Source organism: Crocodylus porosus, unplaced genomic scaffold (genome assembly GCF_001723895.1).
Source record: "Crocodylus porosus isolate Cpor-Errol unplaced genomic scaffold, CroPor_comp1, whole genome shotgun sequence".
Taxonomy (NCBI): domain Eukaryota; kingdom Metazoa; phylum Chordata; order Crocodylia; family Crocodylidae; genus Crocodylus; species Crocodylus porosus.
In genome coordinates, this window is record NW_017728906.1 from 141,011,077 (window position 1) to 141,035,456 (window position 24,380).

At 41.2% G+C, this 24,380-nt stretch overlaps 1 protein-coding gene across 3 annotated transcripts in view; it reads left to right on the forward strand.

Annotated features, from left to right (window-relative positions):
- Positions 1 to 24,380, forward strand: part of DIAPH3 (diaphanous related formin 3) — a 452,799-nt gene that overhangs the window by 240,144 nt on the left and 188,275 nt on the right. For all 3 annotated transcript variants that reach the window (XM_019529821.1, XM_019529822.1, XM_019529823.1), the window contains one exon: positions 23,154 to 23,278. In XM_019529821.1, the coding sequence (XP_019385366.1) occupies positions 23,154 to 23,278 (125 nt within the window). The remainder of the gene's footprint in view (positions 1 to 23,153; positions 23,279 to 24,380) is intronic.

The following is a 24,380-nucleotide window of genomic DNA, read 5'->3' on the forward strand; positions in this document are numbered from 1 at the left end:
CTTAGCTAGGCAGTCTATTCCACTGTTTTACTATTATAATAGTGACGTTTTTCCTGATATCCCAGCTAATTCTACTTTGAAATGTCAAGCCATTGGGTTTGCATCCTACTCTTTACAGCAAGAGGGAAAAAGGTGCTTTCCCCTTCCTTTATGGCAGTCCTTCAGGTATTTGAAAATTACTATTATATCCTTTCTTGAGCACCTTTTCCTTAAGCTGAACATGCCTAGCTCCTTCAGTGTCTGCTTGTATGACTTGCTTTCCAAGCTGTTTATCATTCTTGCCTGCCTCTGGATTAAAAACCCTCTCTCATTTTTCTATGTCCATTTTGAAATGTGGAGCCTAAAAATACAATACCCTAGATGAAGCCTAACCAGTGCCAAGTAAAAAGGCACTATCACCTCCCATGTCTTGTACCTAAAGCTTCTGTTGATTCAACCCAAAACCACATCTACAATTTGTACAGCTGCATCACACTGCAGGCTAGTACTGAGTCTGTGATCTACCAAGATGCTCAAGTCCTTTTCTGTTGTGCTGTCATCCAGCCAGGTGTCACCCATTTTATATTTGTGTTTTATATTATTCTTTCCAACGTATAGCATCTTGCAGTTTTCGGTATTGAAATTCATCCTGTTATCTTCAGCCCAGAATGCCAATCTGTTGAGATCCTTCTGAATTGTGTCTCTATCCTCCAGTGTGTTTTACAATCCTTTCCAGTTTTGTTTTCTGCATATTTCCTCAAGAAACTTTCTATTCCAGTATCCAGAATATTAATAATTATATCAAACAGCACTGGGCACAGGACAGGTCCCTGAGGGGACTCCACTCAACACATGCTTTTCTGACTTGGATTCTAAAATTATAAAAGCCTTAATCTGTCCGTCTATAACTTTTTATTCTATAACTTTTATATTCTGCTTTCTGTGCCTCAGGATGTGGAATTCTGTGATTATCGTGATCACGTCCTTCCAAGTTGCCCATCACCTTCACATCTTCCAATTCTTCCCGATTACTTAAGATAAGATCCAGGTTGGATGATCTCCTACTTGTATCCTGAAACAGAAAGTTACCCTGCACACTGATCAGGAGCCTGCTTGACATCTCATGTTTGGCTATATTATTTTTTCCAGCAGATGTCTGGAAAATTGAAGTTTCCCATTAGTACTATCCCGCAGATTTGTCACCTGCTTGAAGACCACCTCATCTACCACTACTTCCTGATTTGGTGGCCTGTAATAAATTCCAAAATACATTCTACTTTGCCATATTCTTCCACTTGTTTTTGACATAAAAGGCAACACCACCCCCTTTTCTCTCAAACCTGTCCTTCTGAAACAGCGTAACCCTCAATGTTGACATTCCAGTCATAAGAGCGATACTAATCTAGTCATAGTTTCCAGGCTGCAGTTTCCAGCTCATCTTGTTTATCCCCCATACTTCTTGCACTTGTACATTAGACCTATTATGCATTTTGACCTACTTTTGTGCAATTTGTTGCTGTCCTGTGGCACTCTAGCCATTTTCCAGAGTGGAGTCACTTCTCCCTGTCCTTTTTCTTCTGGATTGTTTGCTCTGTTGCTGAAAGACTTTGTTCCCCGTCCCCCACAGAACCTTGCTTAAAGCCCTCCTTACCAGGTTGGCCAGACAGTGTTCAAAGATGATCTGCCAGTTCTCATCAGATGGATCCTTTCTCTTGATAGGAGTCTTTGTCTCCAGAACATCTGCCTGTTGTCAGAGACCCTGGAGCTTTCCTGTCATTGCCACTTTCTTAGCCACATGTTTATTTCCAAGATAGGATGGTTCTTGCCACTGGGAGGATCGATGAGAACATTGCTTATGCTCCAAGCTTCTTAACCCTCCTGCCAAGAGCGTCATAGTCATCTCTGATCCGGTCAGTGTAATTCCTGGCAATATCATTGGTGCCAACATGAACAAATAGAAAAAGGTCTGAATGATGCTTTGGTAGTTCCTGTGTGATGTCCTGAAGTCAGGCTTCAGGCAGACAGCACATCTCCCAGGCCCCCAGGTCTGGATAACAAATTGGTGCATCTGTCCCCTGGAGAAGGGAGTCACCAACTTTTACTAATTGTCTTTTTCTTCTTGGTCAAGTGGTCCTGGGGCCTTGCATTTCCTGCTCTCAAGACTGCTAACTCCTCTGCATTATGCCAGCAGATGTCCTCTTCTCTGCCTTTTCCCCAGCTGTTTCACTGTAGAGTGCTTGAAAGTGGTTGCTGATTTCAGTCCATTCCTGGTCAATTCTGGGACCCCCCCTTCAAGCACAGGTACTCCTCACTTAAGGTTGTGCCAGTTAATGTTGTTTTGTTATTACGTCACTGATCTATTAGAGAACACGCTCATTTAAAGCTGTGCAATGTTCGGTCATAACGTTTGGCTGCTGCCTGCTGGTAGGTAATTGGATTTGCCTACTGTGACGTAATTGGATTCGCTTAACATTGTTTTGTTAGTCACATTTTTCAAGAACATAGCTACGACATTAGGCGAGGAGTAGCTGTAGTCACATGCTGCCTCTTCTCATTTTCTTTTGACCTCTCCAGTACTCATAACTCCAATCCAAGTAATCTGCCTTTTGCTTGATAGTGGGGTGGGAAGGGAAGAAAACATGCCACAAGAACCCACGTACCAAACGCCCACCCCTTGGCTCTTGTGTACACTAACACATACAGTCTCCTGCTCCCTGGCTCCCTCAATTTTTTAGATCCATTTTACGTTTTGACCTACTCACTTCCCTTTTGTGAGACTTGTTGGCTGTTCTGTGCAAACTCCTTGGACAGATTCCACCTCTGTTTTGCTTCCTGTCTCCATTGCTATCTGTATTCACTGGGGGCTTTTTTTTAATATAGCTGCCTAGCCTAGGTCCACCCCTCAATTAGCTAAACCAGCCCCACCCAGTGCAAGCACTTAGTCACTCCAGAGAGGGGGGAAGAAAAGGGACCCACATATGCTGGTGTATGTGCACACACCCTCTCCCACCCTCCTCGCAAGCACTCAAGCACCAGTCAGACACCCAAAGACACTAGCTCTGAGAAAAGCCCCCTCAAGGCAGCCCTGCTACTGAGCTGTTAATCTCAGAGCATTCTGCTTATTAGTCTGCTTACATATATTGTTTTGTATTCCTCACAGTAGATGGAAGGGAATTGCTTTTGCTGCTTTTCTTAATTATATTGACAGCATTTTTATTCCATTGACTCAAAGTGGGGGGGGGGGGTTTCTGTCCCGTTATCATCCCATCACTGTGGGACATGCAGAGTGGGGAGGGAGATTTAAAGTGGGGTCTTTCCCACACTTTTGGAAACTAGTAGGTTGCTTTGAAATATGACTTTTCATCTCCTTGGAATCTCACAGATTGTGTTCAAAGAGTGATGTTCTGTTAAGAGAAAATGTAGAAAATTTTGGAGAGGAAACGTCTATATTTCCAAAATCTGAGTGTCAAAAGTTGCATTAAAATATACTTTTAGGGACTCCAGATATAAATAACTTGGATTTTCAGAAATAGTAAGCAACTGCATATGTCAGTAAAATCTCTCCTAGTGTAATACATTTTGTCTATCAAGTATTTGTCTATTTTTAAATGTGTTTCTACTCTGCTGCTCTCTTTCCTTCCTTTCCTGAGGATTTGAATGCAATGTCAATGTATTTATGTATAAAAATTGTTATATACTTATTCTCAGAAATAATTTGCATTAGTGAATGATCCCTATATAAGTGAATTTGTCATGGTGATATTGATGAAAATAATACAAAATATTTCAGAAAATGTGATGGCTACACTTAAGGCCAGATTCAATTCTTTCAATAATTGCAGAACTGGAATAAAGTTGGGAGTTGGGCTACCAAGTCCAAGTCCCAGGGTTCACATTACCCTGGCACCTAAACAAACAAACAAACAAAAACTCCTATTTTTTTTTTTTTTTTTTTGCCAAGTCCAATATGCTCCTGCACTTGGGACTCCAAGGGCCGTTAAATAGTGATGGCTAGGCAGGTGTACCTGTGTGGAAACCATTTGGAGCACACACTTTGCTAGATAATTCCCTGTAAAGTTCTAAAACAATTCACATTTGACAGTGGGAGGCAGCTAAGCTGTGCTTAGCTCCCCCACGTTAGGTATGTTGTTAAGTAGATAAAACCATTGACAAACTTGTATCAGCAACACTGAATTCAGCTCAGAACCTGCTGCTGCAGTGCGAAGTACAGATGACCATCCTTTTCCCCATAGCCGTGTGGTTTACAGTGTTTTCTCAGGGCACTAGAAACATCAAATCTAGTCTCCTGTCAACTTGAGAGCGTTTGACCAGGCCTTCTACCTCTCTGGAGAAGGGACTAATCACAGTTTCATAGCTTCACCAGGCTTTAAGATGAGTGAGGACCCTTGTCATCCTTGGTGTTGAAGCTGGGCAACAGGACAGAAAAGTGCAAGAATGAGAGGACCAGGAGAACAAGCAAGAGAGAATTTACCTCTAGTTTTTACTCTACTGGCTAGGGTCCTCTCTTAATGGATTGAATCCTGGATTCTAGGCTTTGCTGTCAGGGTGGAGGTGACGGTGGTTGGTTGTTGGTTTTGGTTTTTTTTAAACCAGTGTCTAATACAAAATGTATTAACAAGCGGTGAGAGCACACCATCAAACGACATTAATGGACAGTCAGGGGAGAATTTTCTTGCATCTCTAAACCAATGATGATGCGTGCCAGGGAGCGTATGATGGGATAGATTATTCTAGATATACCCTATTCATATGCTTTGCTATAAGGGTTGTTGTTGTTTCTTTTTTTAAAACTGATGACTGGTAGTGAATGTATTTAGCACACCATCAGATAGACAGGAATGTATCTTCTGGCACTGTTAAACCAATGGCAGTGAATGCCATAAGATGGGATAGATCACTCTAGGTATACCCTGTTCATATGCTGCCCCTCTAGAGCATGTAGTCCTGTCACTTTTGAAAGTAGGCTACTGGGCTAGATGGGCCATTGGTCTTACCCTGTATGGTGCCATTTGTGTTACTTTATTATTTAATTGTGAGGCAAAGACTACTGACTTCTGTTGACATGGTTAGCAATTAGGTATTTCACCCAGTCAGATTCTTTTTTGTTAATTGCTTAGTTTTGTCTGTCAGTGTGCTGTATATTTTTCTCACATTCCACCTTACTCCACACTAGCTTTATAGGAGTAGTATTAAGTTTGTTCTTTTCATTTTTTTTACACAGCATATCCGTTTTAAGAAAACAATTCTTCCCATATTGTAGTGTTTACCAGTGGCACATCATTTTATTAACAGGCATCATAAGGCCTTGGGTGTGGCATTTAGTGGTCAAATCTGTGCTTTATAGCACTTCAATCCTGAAATTATTTCTGAGATATGATTTGAGACGCTGCATAGAAATTGACTGTAAAGTTATTTCTTTACTCAAAATCTAATAGAAATTTTTAGATTTATATGATATACAGGCAGTTATTGAAGCATGGTTTTTGCAGTATTAGTTTACTTTAGAGTATTTAACTCTCTCTTCCATTATGCATTATAATTTTAAAGTTTCTGCTTTTGAAATATTGGAAGTCTGCTTAATGAGCTGCTACAATATATGATTTTTTAGGTATAACAAACCTTGGTTAAGTACTTCTAGATCAGCAGGAGGAACTTTCATTGAAGCTAATGAGCTTACCCATATGACAATTTCCAACGATCTACTTCATTAGAGCTGCCTCTTTTTTCTAAAAGATAATGGCTTGCAGCTTTTCTGTTAGTATTTCAGAGAGAACCTTTTTTGGTCATTATTGTACCTCTCAATGCCATTGCAATACTTCCTTATGTAATGGCCTTTTAAAGATTCATATTCTTTCTCACCAGTATGCCATTTTAATTGATTGACTTTGACCTACTCAGACCTCATTGTTTATAACTTTTTATTAAATCTTATTTTTTGTTGATAATGGCAATATTTATTAACCTGTAGACTAATTTATTGTTCCTCATTAAATTATGCTGAGGTAATAATGACTATACTTGGCAATTATATCAACCTTTCTTCTAAATGCTGTTCTTTCTTCTAAATGCTACTATTGTATAAGTAACTTAACAAACTTCTTATTTTTAGGGATTAGATTTCCAGAGTAGCTGATTCTACCATCTCTGGTGGGAGTCTGTTCCAGACCCTGGACACTCAGACAGTAAAGAAGCTTTTCCTTATGTGCAATCTGAAGTGATCTTCTATTAATTTATAACCATTATTCATTATCTTCTCCTGGGGTGCCTAGGTGAACAGATGTGCACCCCTAATATACTTCAGGTAGCTTTAAGTCAGAAAACTCAGGCAAAAAGAAGACATGTTTTGGGATGGGAGGGAAGAAGGTAGAAACACAAAAAAGAACTAAAGCAACACCACCACTCACTGCCTTCTGCCCAGTTGAATAAAACTTTTTATTGGTTGAATGTTACTGTCTTTTGCTTTTGCCTTCCTACTAGAGGTGCACCAATATATTGGTCCATATTGGATTGGCGCTGCTAAAAGGAAAATTGACATTATTGGGAATCAGCTTTTTTTTGGCTGGAAGAACCGATAATGTCACCAATAAATGCCACATGCATGCATGCAGCCACATCACGCATGTAGCCAGGAATGCATTCCAGCTCCTTGAAGAGCAGTGTCTGGCCAGTAAGTCTGTGAGGGGAAAGGATGTGGGGGGGTGCAGATTGAGGCCTCCACAGTGAGGATGGGAGTGGGGCAGGGGCAGGTGCTGCCCAGCTGGGGCAGGTTGCAAAACAACTGTGGGCGGCTCATCCTGGATTGTGAGGAGCCCTGGGGGAGTCATGGAGGGCATGTGTCCCCTGGATTAGTACGTGGGGTGAAGATGGGCTGCCTGCTGCTGGCTCGGGGACTGTGCTTGGAGCAGCAGTGACACTGGGGTGGGGGGAATATGGGATATTTTGGAGTGGCTGTAGCCTACCCATAGCTGCTGCCTGCCCTGCTGCCCTCCCTGAGCACAGCCCCCCCACCCCGCCAGGAAGAGGCTGGTGCAGCCCCTGGCCTTGAGCCCACAGCAGGCAATCTGCCTTTGCCCCATGCACAAATCCAAGGGGCACATGCCCCCCATACCTCCCCTGGGACTGCGTGCAGCAGCAGGAGCCACCCCCCCCCCCCCAAGGTCCCTAGACGAACTGCCCAGGGTTCCATCCCATGCCCTGCCCCAGCTCCATTCCCTCCCTCACTATGGGGGCCTCTATCTGTTCCCTTGCCCCCCCCCCCACCTTACACTGCTCTCTAAGCTGCTGGGTTGAATATTGGCTATCGGATCAGTATCAGCTGATATGGCTGGTTAATAAGCAGCCATTGGTTTGGGTCAAAAATTCGTTATCCGTGCACCCATACTTCCTAACGGACGGATAGATCTCAGTGTGCAGCAAGGACAACTACCAGAAGAGAAGTGAATTTACCTTAGACATATCTGGGAATATTTAATGCCCAAAGAACATAGGTTTTGCAGGAAGAGCCACTTTAATGTAGGTTAGTGCCAAACACAGGCTTCTTCCAAGCTAGCATGTACTGGTGAAGTTATCACTTCCCCTGTGCTGCCACCACCTCATCTCTCCAAGGTACAGCTGTTAAATACTTCCATTGCTTGAAACACTGTAGGCACCCCCTGGCTCTGCAGGCTGATTCAAATGGCTCTAGGAACCAGATCTGGGCCATATATTGCTACCCCCTGTCCAAAGATAATTGCTGATTTTATGGAAGTGATGATGTGATATTTGATTAGTGGCTGTCTTTAATTTGGAGAAAGCAAATGAGCTGATTATAGCCTTTCTAAAATTCTTATTCCTGTTAAATAAAACTTTAAACATTCTTTCTGCATAGGGTGACCATGCAACCTGAGCAGCATTTGAAAACTCCAGGATTCCAATAATAGCAATAAAAAATAGCAACTCATGTTCCTGGATTAGTTTCATTTGCCTGTTGATTTATTTTTCTCCCCCACCCCCTTTAAATATACCCCACCTACTACTACTATTTAGTATCACCATAACTAGTGGTTGAGAATTAGGACAATTTATTTAGTCTGATCTAACATACAGTGAAGAAATTAAAGTAAATTGGAAGGAAGAGAAGAGGAGAGAGAGATTTTGAATAAATTCTCTTCATTAGTAGTGGCATATTCATTAGTCTGACTCTTCCTTATTTTTACAGGAGCTTGCAAGTTAATATTTTTGTTTCCTTTATGGTAATACAGCTATATATATTTGATGCCACAGCCAGTTTTTTCTAAGTAAAAGCTGGGATAAAACTCCAGTGAATTCCTGATATCATGGTTTCAAAATTATCATTATGGTGGTGTTTCTGTTATTAGTTAAATCAAGTTTTGCATCTGTTTTTGGCAGGTGACATTTACCTACAAGATGCCCTGTGAGGGCAGTTGAGGGAGGCAGAACTCAAGCATTTTTCATGTTCTTGGAATGATTTCTAGTTTTGTGGATATAAATGTGGTAGTTTCTGGGTTTTCTTTATATATTGGTTTGTTGAGTGGCACCCTAGATATGGATCGTGGTATCTTGAAAGTTGACATTAGTGTATGAGTATTCCAGAGAAAGTTTGATTAAGGGATGATGGTTATTAAACTTGTTGTGAAAGACAATAAATGAGTCCAGGTGTTCAGTCCAGATAATGAAAATGCCTTCTATGTAATGCAGGTACAGTACAAGTTAAATGGTGCAGTTTCTAGAATTTTTTTCCCTTCATGTGGCTTATGAAGAGGTTGGCATATTAAGGGGCCATCTTTGTGCCCATAGCTGTGCCCATAGTTTGGAGGAAGTAATCATTGTCAAAAGTGAAGTTGTGGATGAGGATGGAAGTAGATTTTTTGTGCAACATGCTGTTGCAAATCTGAGTCTACTCTGTGTTTGTGAATGTGCAGGCAGCTGTGTTTTCATGGTGTGGTATATTAGTGTACAGGCTAGTGGCATCCATGGTTGCAAGTATGGCCTTCTCAGGGAGGTGGTTGTTATTCTCAATTCTGTTGAGGAAGTCTGTGGTGTCTTGTAGAAAACTTGCTCTTCGAGTGACGAGTAGTTTCAGAAAAGTTTCTACAAATGCTGATAGCTCTTCAGCAATTAAAACTTTTTTTTGCAAAAATCTTGTTGGTTTAATAAAAGATATCATCTCTACTGCGAGTCCTGATATCTCTTCAGTGAAGGTACCATGGTAACCCTGCCAGATCCATCTGGCAGGATTACCTTACTGGGGATCTTTGGGAGCATATGGAAAGCTCCTGTGGTGGAAGAGTGGGGATAAGTGGAACTCATTTTTCAGTTTCAGAAGAAATTCTGGTGTGGGGTCCTCCCTAAGTTCTTTACAATATTTGGTGTCGGAGTTGTCTCTTGGCTTCCTTAATGTAGACTGTAGCTCCACCTTTGTTTCCTGGTTTGATTACTGTTTCTTTGTTGGATATCAGGGACTGTATGGCTTTTTGTAGTGACAGAGGTGGTTGTGGTACTAGTTTTTGTTGAATTTCGCTTATAGCTTTTTTTCTAAAACAGTTGATATAGTAGTGGAATGTGTTGTTATATCCACTTGGAGATGTCCAGTATAATTTTTTTTTTTATTGTTTGTTTTCTCAATTGCGGCAGGAGGGTTGTTAGAGGGGGTAATGTCCTGGTTATAGATGTATTCTTTCAGGAGCAGTCCATGCATGAATTCATCTAATTATCCTCATATTAGTAACTTGTCAGGTTTTTTTCTCTGGGAAGGAGTTCAGGTCTTCGGAGAATAGAGATATTTCAGAATGGGAATAATGCATGTTATGATAACTGGATGATGTTGGTGTTCAGAGTGCTGCTGCTTTGATTCCCTCCTGTATTGCTGGCATACTGCCTGTGAGGTAGCTCCTGTTGTGATAGCTGATTCCACTTTCTTCTTATGTTGGATGGCTGCCATCAAGTATTTTTGGTAGTATGTTTGGGTCTGCTGCATAGTAGTCAGGTGCATCTCCAAGTTAATGTCTTTAGTTTAGTAGCATAAGTGAGCATCTCATGTTTAAGCTGATCTCTTTTGGAGTAGGTTAGGTGAAGAAAATGATTTTTCAGTTTTACCAAAGTTTTCCTTCATAGTTATGTTACATATATGAAGTTGTGTGTGTTAGCTAGAGGGTGGAAGATGATGAGTCCCCATGGGATGGTGTTATGTTTCTTGCACAGACTTAAGATGTTTCTCTGTAGTCTGGCTTTTCTTTTCTTTTGGTTGTGGATTTTTCCATTGTGAGCAGTGGATTTCGACCTCATTGATTTAATAGTTGTGTAAAAGTGATGTTATAGCTGTGATGGTCCAGAAATTGAGAGAGAAGCAAGGATGTCTTAAGGTAATATATTTTATTGAACCACTATATAGCTTTTGAATGCAAGACATTTTGAAGGAAATGTTTAATGACATGACAATAGTAGACATAAATCAAGAGGGGGGATTGTATTCTCCCTTCCTTCTACCCTATTTTGAATTTCATGAAGTAGCAATATTCAGAATTCTTTGGATGTGATTGTGGCATTCCTTTCCAATACATATAAATAAAATAATTATATAGAAGTAAAAAAGATTTAATTTATTATGGTAGGTTTCAGAGTATCATTTGATTCTGTGGCTGTGACTCCTTTTAAATTGTTGTAGAAAGCTTACTATTTGGTAAAGCCTTATTTCCCACTTATATGAATGGGTCTTTGAGCATCAATAAGATACTAGAAGTTTAAGGGCCTAGTCAAAATAGTTTGTAATAAAATGTGTACCTTTTAAGTGAAAATATGACCAAGATGTGCAAGGGAGAAAGTATAAAAATGAAATGAAAGTTGTAATTAGTGATATTGTTCAGTTTGTTTTAGCTACTTATGAGTTCTTTGATTGCAACTTAGTAAATAAGTGAACCACTTATATGTGAATAATTTGTGTTGGAACAACCCATGAAACCATATACATGAATACTGTATTGTAAATTTTCTCCAACTAATGTGATGTTCTTATGGTATTTCATTAATAATGTCTTTAGCAGTAACTAGGGTTTGAGACTTAGTGAAGCAGGAAAAAGGGGCTAAATGAACTGAAGATCAGTCTCTGTTCTCTATGCAGCCATAACTCTGGAAAAATCTTTTCTTCTTTATTCTGTATATTACATTTAGAGGCATGTTGTATGTAAGAAAATAGAGCGCTATCAGCAGTTTTTCTTATCTTGCTGCCCCTTTGAGCTCATTAAAGAGTAGATTTTGTCAAGTGTTAAAGCAAACAAACTTTAGTCAAAAATGTCAGTTAGCGAACACCAAGGCATCGTTCAACTTTTTTATTAAAGTTGTGTTGAGTAATGTTTTGAGTCTTTTTTTTTTTCCACTTTTTTTCCTGAAGGGCAGACTATAATTACTGCTGCTAATTGGTTATACTTGTCCACATGGATAACATGCATAAGAAGTCTTACTTTTTGTGACTGTATTCCTCCCTGCTTATAAGAGGTGAATGTGGTAGTTAGTATTAGGCCATGTGGTCCCAGACTAGAGTCAGACCTTCTTGAGTAAGACATTGTTTTCTCTTTTGGTTTTAATACTTTGATAAGGAGCTGTAACTTACACAGCTGTCTGGTAACCTATAACTAGACTGCCTGTCTTTTCTTTGGAGAAAGCAAATGAGCTGTTTATAGCGTTTCTAAAAATCTTATTCCTGTTAAATAAAACTTGAACATTCTTTCTGCATAGGGTGACCATACATCCTGGGCCAGTCCTCCTCACCATGGATTTAGTATTACTAAAATATAACACTAAATAATGATGGAAAACATACAGGATTAATTGGATTTCTCCATTTTTGAGTTAAAAGAACATAAGAATCTTCTCAGTCTCTTCAACATGGAAAATCTTTAATCAGTCAGCATTTTAAGTTGAGAGCTGACTATATCATTTTGCAATTTGTGAACTCTAAAGCAGATTTGTACCTTACAATGATTGCATATTCCTATGTTTATTTTGAAAAATGTTTATAATTGAGATTGCAGCTTAAGAAACTATATTTTTTGTTTAAGGATTTAAATGAATACATTTCAGTAAATATTGATATTTAACGTAAATGTTGAAAGTGTAAGCCAGCTAAGTTTGAACTCTTGCCTTCTTCACATAATAAAAATAGGTATATGGCTATCCTCTCTTGTTACTGAGGGGTAACTCCCATGATTTGTAATACACCAAAACAGTTTATTTCTAAAAGGTAAGTAAACTGGGATACATATTACTAACCAGATGCTATATGTCATTTCCACTTTTGTTGTTTCATTTGTTCCTTTAGGGCAAGTGAATAAAAAGAGAACAAGTAAATATTTTTGAATCAGCTGTTTAGATGTCAGCAATATTTTGTAATTCCTGTTCTATTCTTGCCGTCAGTCAGTCTACATGAAACTTACTGAGAGAACGTTACTTATAAAAATGACAATTTTAAAATAAATATCTAAGTTGATTTGATAGATTAAGTTACCTTACTAAGAGAAATCTACCCAAGTTAGAAAAATGGGCCTGTTTATTTTCTTTTTAAAGGGAGATAAATTTATTCAGCTATCACCAACTTTCTTCTTTATTAGCAAAACGGAATCCAGCTTTTTAATAGTGCTGTATCTTCAGTAAAACTTTTTAAATCCAAAAAAGTAATCATTATTGTACAGCAATGGTATCAAAGATCTAGCTCACGGAGCCATATCATCCTGTCATTGGCCCCTGATGTTGGCCAGTCTGGTCCCCTGCATGCTGGATTTACAGTGTCTGCTCCAGCCAGTTCAGGACTGCACCCCACTCAGCACCCACTCTGTCCAGTGCAGGATATGAGCCACACATGGCACCCACTCCAGTGGGTCCAGGTTGAGCAAAATGTTCAGCACAGGTCCTGGACCAGGCACTGTATGAAGTCGAGTCTCAGACTGGCTATATCAGGTGCCAGATGTAGCATGTAGTACAGTCGCTCTGTGGGTCCCCAGCGTGCTGGGTCCAGCACCTACTCTGGCTGGTCTGGGACTGAGCCACTGAGCAGTGCCCTTTCTGGCCAGTCCAAGACTTGCACTATGCACCCGCCGGGCCTCGATCATCTGGTCCCTTGCTGCCCGGCTCTGGATTTTGATAGTGGTCTTCCGCTCCGTCCCTACAAGGTATGGGGCCACAGTCTCTTACCTCGGATGATCTTATCCCCTCCTAATCCCGCCTGCCACGACTTTGATGATCTATCAGTGGTGGAGGGGTCTAACCGTCTGGGTTTGGTTGTCCCAGGCCCAGGCGTGATGTTCTTCACAAGGCTCCAACCTCCCTTGTACTTCGCCCTATACCCAGCCCTGATGGTGTGCTTATGTTGTTGTTGGCAGCCGACCCTCTATATGCGTGAACTCCTCCTGGCTCCCGGTTGGATCAGCTTGAAGGCTAAGTAAAACTAGGCCCTCTAACTCCTGAGCCCTTGGTAGCCCTCTGCCTGCCTTTACCCCGGCGTCCTGGGCAAAATAACAATTAACAATTCAAAGGAAAAGAGGCTAGCACCAAAATCGTCTACTACCTCTCGATGCCCCCTTGATTACTATCCTGGGGTGCCTAGTAATAGTGTGCTCTCCCTTCACCGGCTACCCCCTTTAGTGCTACCTCCCCTTGCCCTTAGTGTACTAAACACATGTCCACCCTCAGCGTCCCTCAGAAAAGAAACCTTCCCTCGATGGGCTCTTCCAGGTCCTCCGTCCAGGACGTGAGGGTCTTAACTGGCCCCTTGCTTGTTTACCTCTTTTCTGGACGATTTGCTGGCCCCAGTCTCTGTCGACAAGGTCCCTCCTGTAGGAGCTCTTCATGGTGCTAGGGTAATATACAGCCTGGATACCTTTGTCCTCCTCAGTCCGGCGGCAGCGTCTTTACATGAAAGCAGCTCCGGACATTTCCCTGCCCCATGGGCAGTGTTCCCTGGTCCCTCCTCCTCGGTGGGCCCAGGAGTTCCTCTTTCTGTGCTCTTTCTCCACCTCTCCTCCTGTTCCATCTTGCTGTCTCCCCTTCTTATACTTCTGCACTGGCTCTCCTCCCCCTTCTCCCCAGCTGCTTTTACTTTAAAAAAACTGCGGCTAACAAGCCACGCGGGTCCCGCCGCCGCTTTGTTCCACCGCGGTTCCTGCAGCAGGTAGGGCATTTTTGCTCGTTCCCCCTTTCTTTTCGTTTTTCCTGGGGTGTATTGTCCCCCAGGGTCCCTCCTTAATCCTTTGGGGTCCATGTCCTTCCCTTGCCCTGGGACACACTGCATGTGGTATCTGCCCCTGACCAGCTGGACTAGGTGGCACAGTCTCAGACCACCCAGAAAAAATATTACAGACACTGGATCCAGCATATGGGGCAGGGGAAGGGAACCGTATCCAGCTCAATGGGCTAGTCCTGTACTATTCGTTAGGCAAGTGGACTGGTCACAGGCCACTCCTCTGGGTTTAACATCTCTGTTGTATAGCATATAGTGGCATGAGATAATAACGGTATGTTGGAGAAGCAAGAAAAAAATGCCATACTTACCAGATATGTAAAACAAATAATGTATTATTGTATGACCAGGCATAGATGGAATCAGCATATTAATAAATGTTTTAGGTATTCAGGGTCTCACTTATACTATAATGGAATTAGGTACTAATCAACAAAACAAGGTAATTAAAATAAACAGTTTATGCCTTAGAAGTTTTGCAAATTGATATTCAAACCTAGGAGCTTGTTTAGCTAGTTAAAATTAAATTGGAATATCCATATTTTTACTGAACAGAATCAGGTAACCAGTATGGACATTAAACTCTTAACAATGAATGCTAAGTTTCTACTTCAAATACCTTTAAAGTAATCTATCTTAATTTAAATAAATCCCCAACATCACATGCAAGCCTTCTTGGGAAACTGTTTGCATTACCAAATACCATAAGGATAGCTTAGGCTTTTTGTTCCAGATCATACTATCTATTAGGAATGTAAGTAGACTTAGTCACCAAGTGTGATTGTATTTCATGCTGCTTGAGTCAACAAAAAGTTGTTAATACAAAATATATTTGGGTTCTCCTTCTCACTGCTTTTTGTTGTTGTATCTTAGTTTTAAGGCAATATGACAATGAAACAAAAAATACACATATAAATGGTTTTATAGGGATTTAAGTTATGGGGACGGGGTAGTTTTGTACTTGGGACCCTAATAGGTTGGATAGCATCTGCCCTTTACCTTAACATGAAGGTAGATAACCTTTAAAACACTGGTGAATTTCCAGGTGAAAGACATCAGGACATTAGGTGCTGGAGTGATTTGAAATTGAAATTGGTGGGTCTGTCATTCTAGGGATCTGAAAGAGTTTTTGCCAGTGACTAGTAAAAGCAGATGAGGTGTCTATATGTGGAATGAGAAAATTGGCAGGATGAGAGGTGTCAGATTGAGGCACTTAAATGCTTTTGAAAATTTTGCATTGTACTCCTGAAAAAGGCTTGGGTATTGTTAAATAAGAAAAATGATTTCACCATATTGTGCTATGTTGTACTGGCTGATACAGTTAGCTCCTGCTTTTTATCTGGTTATCTTCTGGTTATCTTCATGCCTTTATTTCCCTGTCAGCATTCTTCCTTCCCCAATTATAAGACCCATTTCTTCCTTTCTTTAAATTTCTTTGCTGACTCCCCTTGTCTGTCATGTAGATTTCAAACTTTTCCTCACTTAAAGGCATTAAAACTCCATCCTGGCATACATCTCAGATCTACTTTGTCTGTCTAATCCCTTTGTTTTATTCATAGTGTCAACAAAAGTGCTTCAGCAATGTCTCTCACTGCCTGTATTGTAAGTGCTATGGAATATGAGTAATAAAAAGGAAAAAAACTCCTTAAGACTGTCACATGCTTTATGCCTGTTTTATCACATGTAATCCAGTGACATGTACATCAGTAACTTCTTTCAGCTGAGAACTCGTATTGAACTGGAAAGTGTTGTTCACTTAATGAAATTGTGTTTGTAGGTGTTCAGAGGATATGTACAACTTGACTATAAATTAATAGGGCAGGCACTGTTATTACAAGTACAGTGCCAAGGACATTGTGCTTGATAATACTACTCATTATTTTAAAATGCCTTGAATTAAAACTTGGCATGCTTTAAGTATTCAGTCTTGGTAATTATAGAAGTACTTTTATATGCATGTGTGTGCAATTATCGTTGACACTAAGCACTATTATATAGAAGGAAATAAACCTCTTATTGTGTGCGTCTGCCACACAAACATTGGGTTTTCGAAATCTTTTATTAGGAATTAATATATTGTTGTAGTCTTTTGACTAAATCTGCATTTAATTATACTTGCACACATATACTTTTAAAAGAAATCTTAAAGGTTAAAAGATTGGAAAAAAGAAAATTAAAACTTAAAACTGACAATTGCTAATGCTAGTGGGGTGTTTATGTTTGTTTATTTTTAAATCTACAACATTGTGCAACTTATAAGTATGCTTCTCCAAAAAAAAATTTGTAAAAGGTGAAAGATTTCATTTTAAAGAAAAAACCCCAACAGGTTATAACATAGCCCAAAATTAAAAACCTAAGATATTTACAACTAGGATACCTCCATCTGTATGTAGAGACCTAGGTACTAAACATTTATACTCTACACTGGCTTCAGATGGAGTATTATCCGTTAAAAGTTATAAAAGGTACAGTATTTTGCACAGAAGACTTGGGGATCTGTAGTTAAGAAATGGCTTCAGATTTTTTAAATAGACAGTATTCAGCTGCACTTTGTTGAATCTTACACTAAAGAATGCTATCTCACATGAAATTGTTCACAAATAAACCTCTTGAATGGTTTCTGGCTCAGTGCAAGGTATCAAGTAGCGGTGGTTTAGCCTAAAGTTTTTCTTTTATCTAGATCTAGATATTTGCTCTGTTATTTGGGTCTTGAAAAAGGTCTCCAGCAGCAGTTGATACTTTCCATTTTTATTTAAGGAAGTCCACTATGTATGTTCCTGTTGTCAATTCCCCCACTCCTCCAATTCTCTCTGTTGCTGCTTATCTTTCAGCTCCAACTGGTCCAGCTTCACACAGTTGCTCTGACCCCAGCCAACCCATGCAGCAGGTCTTGTGGTAGCTCGAGGTGGGTCCTGGAGTCAGAATGTGGACCAGAGCTGCTGCTAACACCAGTGCTGCTACTGGGTGGAGCTGAAGCCAGAACAATCACGTGTTTCATGCCCTGGACTGAAACATGGCTGGAGTCCTGTCACAGAGTAAACAATAGAGGATAGAAGAGAAGGTAGGGGACGGAGGTGGCATGGGGAGAGCAGGCAGGGGACCACAGGAAATGGAAGGGTTGGCAGTAGCTGTGGCTCTGAGGAGGACTGGAGTTAGGACCACAACAGCTGCTGACACTCCTGCCACCTTGTACTTGAATTGAAAATGAGGAGCTCTTTTCCCCACGTTAAATTGCTTGGGGGGGGGCGGGGTGGAACCTAGTCTTTCATTCAAATAAATATGGTAGCTATTTAACACAAATATTTTCTCCAACTTGGGCAACTTGGCTCTGCTAATTATGGAAATTCTTTTGGCCCAATCACAGTGGTTTGTTTAGGGTTTTTTTTGGAAACCCAGAAAATTCAAAACTGTACAGCTTACTAAGGATGTCATTCTTACACAGAAAAAAAGAATGAATGGCTCTTTTGTCTCTAGTTTTCATTGTTTTCAGCAGTAAGATATATATTTGGGGTCATGAGCAGGGATCCAGGTTTTCTGTTTCCCATGGAAAAATGGAGAAACCTGCAGATTTTGCCATTTTGCAGTAAGCATAGGAGTTCCACCCTGCAGGGAGCTGGGAGGGAGTGGGAGGAAGGCGGAAAGACAGGGGGTGCCATATGCATAGACCTGCATATGGTCCCAGGCAGCCTGCAGAGCAGCTTCAGCAGGTAAGTGTGGGGTGAACAGGGGGATTGAGGCCCTGGTAGGGAGGGAGGGGGCTGGGCAGGACTGGGAATGCTTCCCATCCAGGTGGGGCTTGGGGCCACAATACACGGCTGCAGGGCCCCAGCTGGGATAAGGATGGAGCCATGGGTGGCTCATCTGGGGAAGGGGGAGGGCCGGCTCCCTCCTGCTGTGCATACTTCAGGGGGCAGGGGAGACCTGCACCTCCCAGATCTGTACCCGGGGCAGGCGCAGGCTGCAGGCTTGAGCTGCAACCCTGCTTCTGTCCCCTGAGTCTTCCTAAGCCAGTGGGTGCAGCCCAGCGCGGCTGAGGATAGCTGGGCCGCACAGGGATTCCTCGCCAGTGGGAGCTCCCCTCCCTCCTTCTCCCCCCACCCCGCCTTGGTGATGTGCCTCCAGCACCTGCTGCTGCTTTGGGGGTGCCGCCCCGCATCACTGCCATCACTGCAGCCCCACGCACAGAATGTGCATTGCTGGGGCAGCTGGGGCAGGGTGGGGGAGCAAGAAGCGGTGAGGAGGTTTTCTGCATGGCTCCAACACTCCCTGCCGTGCTGGGTCACAGGGGAGGGAAGCAGGGTGGCAGGGAACAGCTTTACAACCAAATTTTCATATATTAACAGCTCAAACAAGAGTCTTATTGAAATAATTATTATTTGAGACAAACAATGCTACGGCTGAGTTCATAGACTAAATTTATGGATTTTATTTAATTTTTAATACCTTTAGATATTAATGATTTTATCTTTGAAAAATCAGTAGCTGGCACAGTAGGAAAACAAATCATATTTTAGTATATAAAATTGTTAGATTGGCTTGTTTGTGCCATTTTCTGAAACCCAATCAGAAGTAGTGCACTTATGAATGTGCAAGAGTGCTCAGTTTTCCTATATTTCTGTTCTTAGAGTGTTTTTTACCATGCCACATAATTTGAATGTGAAATATATATTAATGATGACCGAGTTTGCAATCAAAATCTTACCACTTGAATTTGAGTCTCAGGAAGTTTTTCTCATTTTGTGTATATTGGCCAATATCCCTCTAAACTTTCCCTTGTAGTTGAACCTTAATTTAAAAGGGTCTGCAAAGGTTAAGCTAACAGAGATTTTAGAATGTGCCAGTAAAGTAGAAAATCTGTTACTTAATCAAATAGCTTTACATGCTGTATAAAGAAACAGTGTAATTTAGTAGCTAAAGCACAGTGCTGAGAATCAGGAACTTTTGATTATTAAATAACAGTTTGGTCTCCAAGTCATTTCACTTGTCTGCTTTTACATCTGTAAAATACGCAAAGTGTGTTTCACATGATATTATGAAGAATGAATTAGCTGAAGCTTATGCAGTGCTCGTTATGTAAAGTGTTGTGTGTGAACTTAGTATTATAATATTTTTATATACACTGAAATAAAGTAGGTAACTTAAATACTTAGGCCCCTGGCCCCTTGGGGATTTGAGGAATTGGATGTCTGAGTCCAAAAGGGACCTCATGAGGTGATCTAGTCCAACCCTCTGCTCAAGGCAGAATCATTCATGATTAAACCATCTGCACCAGCTGTCCGTCTAACCTGCTTATCAGTCTTCCAAGGATGGAGATTCCACAATTTCTGTAGGTAGCCTGTGCCAATGCTTGTTTATCTGCATAGTCGAATCATTCTTTCTAACTTCCAATGTAAATTTCCTTTGTTGCACCTTTAGCACATTGCTCCTATTCCTGTCCCCTACAGCCACAGAGGAAAAACCCATCTCCTTCCTCTCTGCAATCAGCTTTCAAGTATTTGAAGACTGTTATCAAATGTCCTTTCAGTCTTCTCTTCTCCATACTAAATAACTATAGATATATCTCCAGTACCTGAGTAGAGATGAGGGGAGGTGATTAGGCAAACTATGGGATCTCAATAATATGCAAGGCTTTGAAACACGTTTTGAAAAAATAATAAAAATATAGAGGTTATTGGGAAAAAAAAAAAAAAAGACATCATGGGTATATGAAAGGTAGAACATGTCAGACTGACCTGATTTGTCTTTCTGCAAAAAGGTACTGTGGGGTCATTCCACGTATATGGACTTCAAAGCATTTGAATAGATGTCACATGGGGAATTATTAGTTAAGAGACAGAAAATGAAGATTGTTGTATGAATTGTTAGATGAGTAAGGATCTGGGTAAAAGGGAGACTGCAATAAGTAGTAGTGAAAGGAGAAGTATCAGGCTGGAAAAAAGTTACTAGAGAAGTTACTCAAGGTTCTGTCTTTGGACCTGCATTGTTTAATATTTTATTAATGGACTTGGCTAAGAATAAATAGCATGCACACGAAATTTGTTGTTGAGGTCAGAAAGTTGGGAGACATTGGCAACACAGAGGAGCACTAAGAAGAACTGGATAATGACCATTACAGGGAAAACTGGTTTAAAGACCTTGAGGAATCAGTTATAGAAATAAAAGGAAAAAAGGCAATTTCCAAGATTAGGCACCTAGTGACTCGTAACAAGAATTGCTGCTATTAGTTAGGATCTTAACAGTGACGTCTTTTCTGGAATACTCTGTACAGTTCTGGTCATCCACATTCCAGAAAAATCAATTCCTATTGAAGCACCTGTGGTAGAGGGGTATTTGAATGGTCAAATGAATGGAGAACCTATTGTACATGAGATTACCAATGTTGTTTATTTAATCTACTGACATAAAGGCTCAAACGAGATATAAATATTGTTTTTTAAATATATAGGGAGGTTAAACACCAGGAGCAAGAGATCAAGCTATTTAAGCCAAAAGGCAGTGTAGGCAGAAGAACAAATGGAAATATACTGCTCTTGGATGATTTTAGGCTGAAAATGAAAATATAATTTTCTAGTCATCAACCTTCGGAATATTATTATCATATTTACTTAAATCCAAGATGAGTTTTTTTTTTTCTTTAATAAACTTGGTGAGGGAAGCACCTTGTCTTAGATATGACTAAAGGTGGGACTGGGAAGGAGAGGGTAATATCAGCTCTGACTGAGCCTTGGGTCTGCGCTGCAGCTGTTCCCTCTCCACCTTCATTCTTTGCTGCCCCTGCCCTTTCCTTTCCCACCCCTCACAACTGCCACAGCTGCTACCATCTCCTTGTGGCTCTGGCTCCAGCTAGGGTTGCCAGCTCTGTTTGAATCTGTTCACATGATTTGATGCCATTAATGAGTCATTATGTCAGGAAGGCAAATGCACTTTACTATTACATTTTAAAAACCCACTGGACTACTATATAAATCAGATTTCTTTTAATGAATGCCCTATCACTTACCTTCCTGGTGACTCTCAGCAGTCTCCTGGAGATTTATATCTAACTCCTGGAGACTCCAGGGCAATCCTGGGGCGGGTTAGCAACTCTAGCTCCAGCTGGAGCTCCACTCTGGCCTGGGCTGGCAAAACATATGCTGTCTCTGGCCCCAAGTTGGATACCCAGCAGGTGGGCCATAGCTGCCACTGCTATAACAGCTGCTATGTGGCTGGGCTGGAGCCAGAGGCACCACTTGCCCTGTGCTACTTGCCCTGAACTAAGGTGGTACCCTAGCTAGAACTGCAAGAAGAAGGCAAGTGGTGGCAGGAGTGTGAAAGGGGCAGCATGGGGGGCAGGCAGTAGAGAAGAAGTGCAATACAGGGGGAAGCAAGAATTGGGATGCAGGCATGGGGAAGGCAGGTAGGTGGGTGGGAGTCTCTGGGGAGGTCAGGCAGGAGCAGATAGTGATAGGGAGGAAGGTAGTAGTGGGGTGCAGGCACTGTGGGGAGATGGGCAGGTATGGAGCAGGCAGCAGGATGACAAGTGGTGTGGAACAGTGGTTCTCAACCTTTGGTACCTTACGTACCCCTTGCCGATCAATGTGGCAAAAGCAAAACCGTAAGTCCCGCTGTGGCACTTCCGGTTTCACCGCCGCAAGCCAAGTCCCACTTTTTCCACCACAGCCTGAGCCAAAGCAGCCTGCACGGGGCCTTCCTCCCTATCCCCCGGCACACTGACGCTGGGGACTGAAAGCCCCGGTGCACCAGACATGATGGGAGAGGTGGCGGCTGAAACTTCTGGCCTGAGCAGGCAAAGACCAAAATGTAGCACCTTCATACCCCCGCTCATGTCTCGCGTACCCCGCAGAGGTACACATACCACGGGTTGAGAGGCACTGGTCTGGAGGATAGGAGTTAAGGGGCAGGCCACTTGGCTCCCCTTGCTGCTGCTTGCACTGCTACAGTGGTAGGGTGGGGGTGAATTTATGGCCTTCCAAAAATGGATATTGGACATGAATTTTTTTAAATTATTTTTTTCCATTTCTAGAATCTAATTGTCAGGGTGTTGTGTTAAATTATTGGGGGATTGTCATGGATTTTGGTAAATGTGGTATTATAGTGGCATGCTTAATTTTTTTTTTTTTCAAAAATATACATTAAAGAGTAAATATTTAAAATGCACACCAGGTTGTCAAAAGTAATTCTGTTCTTTTTTGATGAAGTAACATTCTGGATGTTTTTGATCCTTGCATTTCCACTAATTTCCTTGTCTTATCATTCCTTGTATCCCTTAACATTCCTGTGGACTAGAAAGGCACATTACCTCAGAGTAACTGTTTTATATACAGTTTTTAGTTTCCAAAATTGAATTAAGAAGAAAATATGTGAAAGGGATTTGTTGTCTTTTAAATTTTAAGCAAATTCCCCTACAACTGTTTAATCTTGTATTTTTTTATATATTGGGGTTCCTGTTATTCTCTTTTTCTGTGCAAATATTAATATTTTCTGCCTTAGGAGAGTGAAGCTATGGTGAGTATGTTGACTTATGGGAAATAACTAGTACTGTCTGACTGCAAGGGTTAATCACAAGTAAAGGTTTTGTGTGCTTGCAGCACAGATTAATTAGAAATAAACTTTGTTTTTAGTGCAAAACCCTAAGTGTCACGTAGGGAATAGAATTTTGTGCTGTACGATTGTGGTAAAAAAAACCTTTATAATTTATTTAAATTTGATGCAACTAATCAGACTGAGGGAATTGTATGACTGAGGAAAAAATCATTAAGCAATGGCTAATATCCTTGCACTCTGCTTTACTTTTACAATTCTGTTCTACAATTAGACATTGAAGTCTGTTGGTAGAGTCTTACTATACTAGGTCTTTTCAAAAAGTGCATCTCTTACTGTTTGTTTTTTTTCAATATCTTATTAGAATAAATATGTGGTATTTTAGTCTCAGCAGAAAACCTGGAGAAAAGCCTGAAACAGATGGAAAAGCAGCTTCAGCAGCTTGAGACAGAATTGGATACTTTTCCTTCTCCTGAAGATAAACATGACAAGTTTGTGATGAAGATGTCTATATCCTTTTGAGTTTCGATATCTGGTTAGTGGTTTGTCTAATGTTGACTTGGATCTTTAAATGTATGGCTGCTTGCGGATGTGGGTCTCAGGGCAAGGGGAACGGCACTTTACTTTAAACTCGGTACTCTTCTGTGCTGAGTCCAGTGCATGCCCAGAAGAGGCAGCACATGATTTGCACCTGGTTTTCCCAAAGTCTGTAGAGATCAGGCGCTTTTGTCCAGTAGCTGATTGAATGAGCTTTAGCTAAAAGCACCAAAAAGCCCTGCTGAAGCACCTTAACTATACAGATGCTGTGGAGCTGGGCTGGAGTAATGCACTGCAGTTTCCGGTAGAGAATATTTTTCACCCCATCCCCTCCCGCTCCTCACATCTATCACCACCCTATTTGCTTCTGCGGCCCTCATTGTCCAGCTGTCTTTACAGTTGAAAACCTAGTTTTCTGTTTCCTCAAAGACTAATTGCCAGATCCAAATGGGGGTTTAAATTGCTTCTGATATTCAGCCCAAGTCACAAGAAGTGATCCAGATAGATCTTACTCCAGCAGCTAAAAAATCATCTGCATTCCCACACCGAATGTAGTCCCACCTTCATACAGGCTTGTGGAAGTCCCTAGATTTTAGCGATTGTATGTGCTTAGCACCGATCCAGATCAGCTAGCGAGGCACCTAACTCCCATGTAAGGTCTGTTGCAATCTTAATTGATGCTAGATGAGATACCTAAATCTGTCCAAGTCCCCAGATCCCTTAGGCAACTACAAAGCACATCCACCAACTGTTTAACTCTGAAAGCATGAACACATTTCAGTGCGAAACAAAGAGAGAAAAAGTGTAGTGATGCCTGCTTTTTGCACAGTAGCTAAGTAGGTTAACCCAAGAAATTGTCCTGCTTATAGGCTCTCAGCCCAAGGGCATTCAAATGCACATTTCCAGCTAGGTGATCTAACCATCAGACTATTGAATAGACTAAGTTGCAGCTGAAACAGGGCCACTGCCCAGCCAAGAGGGCAAGAGTCCTACAGACCAAAGGACAGCAGACAAGACAGTCCATGATTAGCTCACCAATGAGAGAACTCCTCTGAGAGACTAAGTAGCTTCTGCT